General features: G+C 41.6%; 1 protein-coding gene across 1 annotated transcript in view; it reads right to left on the bottom strand.

Annotated features, from left to right (window-relative positions):
- The window catches only part of ASTN1 (astrotactin 1), a 275,401-nt gene that overhangs the window by 61,327 nt on the left and 204,464 nt on the right, over positions 1 to 9,610 (bottom strand). The window contains exons 13-15 of the mRNA XM_006907901.2: positions 8,577 to 8,771; positions 7,012 to 7,139; positions 722 to 826 (exon numbers count right to left, since the gene is read on the bottom strand). Of these exons, the coding sequence (XP_006907963.1) occupies positions 722 to 826; positions 7,012 to 7,139; positions 8,577 to 8,771 (428 nt within the window). The remainder of the gene's footprint in view (positions 1 to 721; positions 827 to 7,011; positions 7,140 to 8,576; positions 8,772 to 9,610) is intronic.

Here is a 9,610-nt window from a genome sequence, read left to right as displayed (position 1 = left end):
TTCTTTTTCTTTCTTTCTTTCTTTCTTTCTTTCTTTCTTTCTTTCTTTCTTTCTTTCTTTCTTTCTTTCTTTCTTTCTTTCTTTCTTTCTTTCTTTCTATCTTTCTATCATCAATCAATTTATCATTTACCATCTATCGATTAATCATCTATCATCTACTTATCATCATCATCATCATTTATCATCTATCAATCATCTTATCTATCATCTATCTATCATCTGTCTATCTATCTATCAATCATCTATTTTGCTCACTTGTTTAGGAATTGTAAGCTGTTTTCTACTTTTTCTCCCTGATTTTTCTTTCTCCTTTTTTGCTCTCTCCTTTTTTGCCTCATTGCATGGAAACTTTAGGTCATTCTCTTTACATCTGGAAAGCTTTATTCTGTCAATTTAAGAAAATCTGCTTTAGTGTATCTTTTCTACACATGGGTGACCCCTGGGAAAATGATAAAGTCAGTGTTTACCTTCAATGGTTCCTGTCTCACCCTTTCCATCTCTTCTATAGCTCAGGATAAAACTTTCAATTTAATCCACATTTAGGAAAAGGTCCTTTTCCAGCCATTTGCCCTTGAAGGTAAATCTGGGTGAATAGCTTATTTATCGCGCAATGGCTACATTTTAGACCGCATCTTCGACAACGGTATAAAAGACAGTGCCCTTGGAAAGGAACTCCTTGCCCCGGGAGCAGAGAGAAGGGACGGCTCGCTACCGCACTCACCCTGAGAGACGGTCGCTTGGTTGAGTCTGATGTGGTACATCACAGACCGGACCTTCCAGAGCTGCAGCACGGGGTATCCAGACACTTCACTGAAGTTCACCATCCCTAGGGACAGAGGAGACTCGGGCTCAGTGTGTGCAATTGATACACAAGTCCCAGATCTACCAGGTCGGGGAGGAGGCGGAGTGGTAATTGCAAGAAAATGAGAGAACATTCTTCGTTAGAAAGAATTTCTGGAATTACATTAAACACCTATTATTGAATCTTTACTCTGTGCCAGGCATTTTGCTAAGCACTTCGCACATATAAAGTCATTTGATCCTTGTGAGATAGATGTTATTATTTGTGTTTTATAAATGGGGAGACTGAGGCTCAGAGAAGGTGTTTGCAGATGGGTCCGAGGCTATCAGGTAGAGCCAGGGTGGCCTTCCAGACGTGTCTGAGACAGGGCTGGGGTTCTTAACCATTCTACTATAATATTCTCTTAATAGATTGATATGAAGCTCTAGGCTTACTGTAACACACCAGATTTTTACTCTTTGAGAGCTGCAGTAATTGACTCAGCTCATGTACCTGATAACATTGATTTTTCTGTCTCATTTCACTGATTTGTGTTCAGTATTTAAGTTTTAATTACTCTGAAGCTGATAACACTTATTTCTTCTATACCGTGAGGAACAATGTCAAGTTAAGGGGCAGGGATGACCCTATACTGAGTGCCATCTATATGCCAGACATGGTGATAGACACTTTAATTGTGGTCCTCCTTTTATCGATGGGAAAACTGAGGCTCTGAGAAGTCAAGTTACTTATCCCAATAAACACATCCTTGTAGCCTCTTAGCCATGTTAGAATGAGGTGTTCTTATTTGGGCACCTTGGGGAGGCGACGGCACCCTATTGGAATTTTGGCCATTACTATAAATATAAAATGCTATAGAAACCAAATAATTAGGCCACAGGAAGTTAAAAAAAAAACACCTTGCTAAGTTTAGAAAATCAATTTTAGCTTCATTTCTATGCCTAATAGTTGCTATGTGTGTGTAAGTTACAGAAACAAATATATAGAGACATATGCATATGTATATGTGTGTACATATGTACACATGCAAATATAATGGTCATATATATAGTAAATTTAGATATACAAGTAGATAGATAGATAGATAGATAGATAGATAGATAGATAGATATGATGAGTGTACTTGTATAAATATAACGGCAAGAATATATACATCGTAAATTATCCTGCCATTTTGACCCATGCTTTCTTCAAGCTAAATCAACTAATTTAATACCTAAATTAGATGAAGAGTAGGCGGGATTAATTAACTACTTGTCAAGGCTGATCAAATTAGCTGAGCAACTGCCAAATTTCCATTTCCGTGTGAATCATATGGGAATAATTATTGGTAAAGTAAAAAGACAAAAAGGTCGGGAGAGGTGCTCAGTGAATCAATTGCTCACATTTCATCTCAGGCAATCAAAGATAAATTACCTAAGACTAAGAGAAAATTTTCAGTACTTTTTCTTTCAAATGTTCTTCTTTGAGGGCATTAAATTTTTTGACAACAGTCATAGTACTACCTACTCTGGCTTTTAACCTTTATATTAATTTTAAAAGCATATAAATGAAATTCTAACTTTACAAGTTGAACAGTCCAGTCACATACCTCCAAGGCATGTTTCACTAGAGCATAAATGTGCATGCTTTGTAGAATTGTTCTACATAACATGCCTTCTCTAGTTACGACGGCTCATCAGCTTGCTGTTATTTTGAAAAGTCTATTAATAAAAGTAGCAAGACCAATAAATAGAAAATTTTCAATATATTATAAAACGTTCCCTTTAACTGTATTGTCTCCTAGTGGGAAGAGAAATGGGCAGGAATCAGAAGGCTGGGCCACTGGCCATGTTGCCACAGGGCAGTTTCCGACTGCAGGTGGCCTCTCTCTGGCCACCTGGCTGGAAACTCTTTTGGTTCCCAGTCGTTTCATTTGTAAAGTGAGAGGCTTAGCTGAGATGGTCTATTGCTTCCTTTTCAATTCTGTGATTCAAACCAATTTTGAGATTAGGCGGTTCATTTGTTTCAGTTTTCATATCTGAAGAGTGGGGAGAATTGATGCTTTTGTTACAAATTCGCAGCCTCTAGTTTAGAGCAGAGGAAGAAAAAAATGAAGGAAGCGCGGATGTCGAGGAGTAGGAAGGGATGACATTCCCACATGCACCCAGGATGAGCCCGACCACCGAACTGCATAACTTAACCGCTAAACAGCAATTCTACTTCACGCATTTATACTAGAGCACAGTCAAGGAAACAGTTACGTGACTGTAAATGCTTGGGAAGTGCTGTTGTGTGCCCACTTACAGATGATGTTTCCATTATTGAAAAAGAAAGGGATATTTTAAAGTGTGTGTGTGTGTGTGTGTGTGTGTGTGTGTATGCGCATGTGTGTGTAGCAGAGTCATAGAGTTCTTTCTCAATGTGCCCTTGGCATGCAGTCAACTCTAGTTTTTTAAATTTAATTTTATTATTATTCGAAACACATTTCTGAATGACTCTCTTTTCAAACAAAGTATCTCTATGTTTCCTCAAGAACAAACATTATTTTTTTTTCTACTTATGCTTGAAAAGAAAAAAAGACTGAATAAACCTATCTGAGAGAAAGGAAAGAAGGAAGAAAAGAAGGAAGGAAGGAAAGAAAAAAAGGAAAGAAGGAAGGAAGGAAGGAAGGAAGGAAGGAAGGAAGAAAGGAAGGAAGGAAGGAAGGAAGGAAGGGCAGGCAGGCTGGATTTCTTTTGTTATTTATTTGAAATGTCAGGGGGATGATTATCCCCAAAGTTCTGAAGGCAGGAGTCCATTTCCTCTGATGACCTTGAAGAAGTCCCAAAGAGCTCAGAGCTGTCAATCTTCCTACAGATTTCGCGAGTGTGGTACCCAGTAGGCCCATGATTGTGGTCAGCGGCCCCCTCCACCTACTTGGTGCGCCCCTATACTCGCTTCTTTTTCTCAACTAAGAGACTGAAAACATCAATGCACGATGGCCAGACCATGTATAAAAATAGAACCCTGGCCCACGCATGATCTGCAGTAACCAGCTCACAAAACCAACCTATTATCTACAGTAATCAGCCCAAGAAGCTAGTCTAGTATCTAGGAGTCAGATTGGTAGCAACTCAGAACACTATCTACAGCAGCCTGTGCAGGATGCTAAACAGGAACACCTGGAAGAGGTGGCCAGATACAACTAGGACTTGTTTAATAATGGACAGATTCCCAATGTTCGCTCTTGCTTCCAACTTAGGTCCAACCAGAGAAAGTCAAATATGCACACCTGAGCACTTATAGGGAACGCCTCTCCCCTAGTGAGTTGGCCCACCTACCACCAACAGCTCCCATCAGGGGGCACCTGAAGCCTTTCTTTTCCTCCTCCCTGCAGCCTTCTTACTCCTTTGCTTGCCTTTCAGTCTCTGCCGAGATGCAGGTGATGGTGGCTGACTCCCTTGCTATATAGCAAGTGACAAAGAAATGGCTTTTGTTTCCATTTGGTTGGTCTTCATTTGTTTCTACATAGCTTATAACAATTCAAAGGCCAATGAAGCTCAGAGTTCTTAATTTGTAATTTTGATGAACAAGGAAGCAACCAGCAAGATAAATAAAACATACAAATCGATGTTCTTTAGTGTGTTCTTCAAACCAGTAATTCTGAAAGATAGAAATAGCCGTGATACGTAACAGGATTCCCTAGTTACACAGGTTTAGGAATTGCTGCATTAAATAAGTAAAAGGGATTTTTTTACTGCAGGTTTCTGCAACCTGTTTCTATGCTACGATGTTGCAGATTGCCAAGAGGTAGATACTAGAGTCCTTCTAAATATATTTGAAGACAGCACTTATTTATGAGTGGAATGCTGTTTTTTCATTAAAAAAAAATGCTTGGAAATGCTGATATAGAAGATTCTGAAGATCACTTTAGCTCTAAAATCTTCTAAGCTTGTAGGTTTATGGGGATTATGACCTATAATAGCACAAGAGTGAGACATATTATGATATTCTCTGACTCTCAGGAAAGATACAAGTAAAATGTTGCCAGAACTAGAAAGTTAATATGGAAAAAATTGTGTCAATCATCTCTTTAATTGATTCTTCTAGTTATTCTGCACTTTAAACACACAAGACATCAAAGGAAAGTTTTTGGCCTAACGGGTACCACTTTTTAACCAAATTAGGTGAAAAACAAACATTGGCTAGAAAAGTCACAAGTCAGGAAGAGTTCCCTCGATCCTTTTAGGAATGACAGACTTCATTCTCGAAGAACAGAAGTGATCCATGTGGCTCCCCTTCTACTCTCTGGCCTCCAAAAGGCCAAATTAGGCAAGGTCGAGGGCCTGGGGCATAAGACGTTTCTGTTGTGGCTGAGAACAGAGTTTGGTTCTTTCCCTTATTTCTACGGAAGCAGATTCAAACACGTGTTCTTCTGATGTTTCTCAGGTTTGTCCACCCGCTCCTCCCCAGAAAGCTTCAGATAGCATCCAGGACTACTTCGTGTCCTCTCAGCCCAGTGACCAAAGCAAAATCTCCTCACCCCCACAGTAAGTTATCACGTGTGAGGCCTTGGTGGATCTCTGGACAGAAGCCAGGTGGGTTTTCACTGGTGTGCCTCCGCCCCGCCTTATCTGTGTGTGCTGTCTCACACCTCCTTTATGAGGTGTTTTACACTTGCATGGGAAGTGTTTCTCAGCTAAAGATGTGGAAATGAGACAACTGGATTCCTAATGCTGGAGATGTAGGCTTTAGAATGTGCCCCGAGGCTGCATTTTAATTTTTTCAGTTTTATCTCTGTCTCTGTCTCTGTCTCTGTCTCTCTCTCTCTCCCCGCCTGTGTAGTGTTTTAGAAGGGAACTAGTTTTGATGAGATTTATTTCTGGTCCAAAACGTATTTGATTGTTTTCTCTCTTGCTCCTTCTCCTTCTCCTATAGTAACAATAGTATTTGTAGTTTGAATGATCACATTTTCTTTCTTCCTTGGTATATTTATTTATTCAACAAATATGTGTGTGTGTGTGTATATATATATATGTGTGTATATATATATATATTTCAATATATATACATTTCACTAAACACCAGGAACTTTTTTATAAACTTTACAAATATTCACTTATTTATTCCTTATATCAATTCTATAAGGAAGACCGTATTATAATATCCCTTTTTATAAGTAAAACAACTGAGGCACAGAGAAGGCAAGTAACTTGTCCAAGGTCACACAGCCAGTGAAGAGTGAGCCCAGCTGTCAGGCTCCAGAGCCTATGCCATTAACCGCTATGCCACACTACCTTAGGCAGACCTATTTCTAATTCCATCCAGGTCTAGACTAAAGTGTTGAACATAATTTGATGTCTAGAAGAGACTCATCCTCAGCATATTCCCTTTTTAGGCAAAGGAAGGAAGAAGAGAAGAAAGGCGTAGAATAAGGAAGACATAGAACAGGGAAGAGAGAGAAGTAGTGGAGGAATGAACGAAGCCAGCAATGGCTCTGGGCCCATATCCAGCCTTCTAGCACGTGATGCTGGGGGCCCGGCTGGTGGCCTCTTATGGGTCCGTGGAACCCTTTGAAGTGTGTTCTTTGGTCCAGGAGGAGCTAACTGGGGGGTCTTTGGAGGCACAGGAAGGAGAAGCTTCCCTGAGGTTCCTGCCTCTTCCAACCTACACCCTCGGTTCATAAATCGCCCAGGGCAGAACGCCGGGGGGCCGGCCGCGAACAGCACCTGGGGGCAGGTGGTGCTGCCTCTGGCCCTGGGACACTACGCTGCCCAAGCCACACAGCCAAGCTGGGATTCAAAGCAGCAGAGCTGGGATTCAAAGCCAGAGCCACTTGACAAGAAGCTCTAACAGCTTCTATTCCTTCACGCTGCTCCGTAAGTACTTGCCAATGTAGCTATCTGCCTTTTCTCTGCCTCCGCTGTGACCTGGTCGCCTCCTCTAACCCACTGAGAACTCTGAACTCTTACTTCTCTATTATCCCATTTGTTTTCAAGGCATCCAGATGAGACTAGCAGACAAAGGTATTATTATGAGTATTTTGCAGATGATTATATAACAATATTGGCAATTTTACTGACAAATAATCCTACCAACGCTCAGATTTAGGACTGAGCTTTCATTATGTCTTAAAGAAATCACTGGCTCAGACACCACAATAAGTGAGGTCGAGAGTCTTGGTTTTATGAAACCACAGGGAGCCGCTTGGCTTTTGCAGGGTAAGTGAGGGCAGGAGGCATACTCACCGGTCAGGAAGTCAGGGTCAGGAGTGGGCTCCGAGATTTCCTCCAGGCACTGATTCTCCAGGGGGACAGTGGCCACCACAAGGCCATCTGGCAGCTGCTGGTCTAAACCTCGAGCAAAGTTGTTCTGCCTGGAAGGAGAGGCAGACCTTCATTTCTGAGTGTTCAGCTGAACCCCACTCCTTACGAGGCAATCTATAGTTCAACCCACATTGAAAAAATTCTTTCTGGACTGAAAAGTTCTCCTCATCCTGAACCCCACTTGACGGACATGTCTGGAGTAAGACATGGGTGTGAGAGGAAGCGTGAGGGCTGGGGGAGATGAGAAATAAACCCGATAAAAAGGTTTACTCAGAAGATAGAGACCACGCTTCCTTTCCTCCCATCCCAGCCCCGACACCCTGATCCCCTCTCCACAGGGTCTGGGCACATGCAGTCTCATTTCTGGACCACAGAGAAGACTCCAGGCACCACAAGAGGAGTTACAACTCACTGCTTGCCATCGGCAGACAGAGTCCCAGGCTGAAAGGGGAAATAGTAGCAAAGTCTACTGTCTGTAACAGAAAAAGCGATTGACTCCAAGAACTGGCTTGGAAATGAATTATTGGTTTGCTTGTGTTGTGTGTGTGTGGTGGGGGGGCGGGGCTCAGGTTGCTATCAACTGCTGGTCCATATAACATTCATCACCGCCGTCATCATCTCCTAGAAAGCATGAGTTCTAAAGATGTATTCAAATAGCCTAAGATTGAATAGGGACAGTGGTCAAATAAAGAATCTCCTAGAAATATTCTAAATCAATGGTTTGGAATATTTTGTTCTCAGGACCCTTTTATGCTCCCCAAAATAATTGAAGGCCCCGAGTAGCTTTTGTTTATGTGGATTACATCTATCAACATTTACCCTATTAGAAATTGAGGAATTTAAACAAATATTTATTAATTTATCTTAAAATGATGATAATAAACCCATTAAAATTAACATGAAAAATGATGAGGAGTTGCATTATTTTATATTATTTTTACAAAATTTTAAAATGTCTGACTTAATAAGAGACAGCTGAATTCTCACCTCTGCGTTCAACTTATTGCAATATATTGTTTGGGTTAAAGTATATGAAGAAAATCCAGCCTCTCTGTAGCTGGAAAAGGTGGGAACTGGACTATTCCCTGAAAAGATCTCAGTGACTCTCAGGATCCTTGGACTGTACCCGAGGCTGGCTATTCTAGATGGGCTCAGGCACTGATTCTTCTGCTCAGAGAAAAAAATAGAACGTGAGCATTTTGTTGTGGCTTCCAGTCCTTGCCCAGGCAAGATAAAAATTTATGTAATACTTCACTGTTTACCCACAGGAAGCGTGGTTTCCTGGACTCTGGGAGGAGGGAGAAGACCATGGGACAGAACCTAACCTGTCCTTGTAGGATGAAACCACAGGGAGCCGCTTGGCTTTTGCAGGGTAAGTGAGGGCAGAGTAAGTGATGACGTTTGCCTTGCTCCAAGATGTAAAGCTTTGCGCTGAAGAAGATCCGGCAACATCCCTGAATCATCGGTTCTGTGGGTGTGAGGTTTACCTGAATGTTCCTTTCAGCACCTGTCCAGCAGCCACTTCCTTGGAATGGTTGTTATAACCAAAGAACATCTCCCCAAAGAGAGTCTGGTTCATGGGAAGCTCCCTGCCTTCCCCACAGTCGCCTCCCTCGGGGCAGGTCTCCGTGACGAGCTGGCAAGAGCGTCCGTCCACGCCCAGCTTGTAATCCTCAATGCACCTAAGACAATGGAAAACTCAAGAAGTGATTCCATCGACGCGCTACGCAGTCAGCTCAGCCCAGTGGGCTGCGAGGAAACGCTTTGGGGAGGGTGTTGACTGGCTGATGATTATAAATACCCCACTTCGATTTCTGTCTCCTTTGTAACTCAGTTTCTTCAGCCTGTAAACCAAGCCTCCTTCTATAGCATGATCACATAAATGCTTCATAGCTTTGGAGTGTGTTCTTCTCTAAGTATATGATTTCCCAGATAAGTCAGGGTAGGAGTCACTGGAGATAAGCTTGTAAATGAGTTAACACATTTAAATCTAAGATCTCCCAGAGCCTTTTTCCAGAACCATCTACACGGCCAGACCCTGCCTTTGTTTGCAGGATAATAAGGCAGGAAAAAGTGACGCTGGGTTTAAGAAGTTAATAATCTTTTAATCTGGTTCTGTGACAAGTCAACTGAGAAAATTAGAAAGATCGCCCATCTTCCGGCTATGTTCTGTTTGAATGTGTCCAGACACAAGATCAACTAATATTAACTCCCCCTCCGACTGAACTAAGTAGACACTGGGACATCTAGCATCTACTTAGATGCTGGAGCTGCAGCATGAGCAGCTCCCCACTAAGCGCGTACAATTAGTCTAATGGAAGAGCAATACTGATGTTGGTAAATACGGGTCAATGACTCATAAGTCACTAATTGACCTTATTTGCAGTTATGTTGAGAAGACTATAATTTGTGAGTTCAAATAAGAACGACTTTGATAAAGCCGTCGTCTGAAAAGCATATTGATTTAATTTGAGTGGCTCTAGAAATATACAAAATTGAGCATTTATAGATGTTCATGGCA

The sequence above is a fragment of the Pteropus alecto genome, unplaced genomic scaffold (genome assembly GCF_000325575.1).
Source record: "Pteropus alecto unplaced genomic scaffold, ASM32557v1 scaffold101, whole genome shotgun sequence".
Taxonomy (NCBI): domain Eukaryota; kingdom Metazoa; phylum Chordata; class Mammalia; order Chiroptera; family Pteropodidae; genus Pteropus; species Pteropus alecto.
Note: the sequence above shows the minus strand (reverse complement) of the source record. Positions and strands in the feature narration are given on the sequence as shown.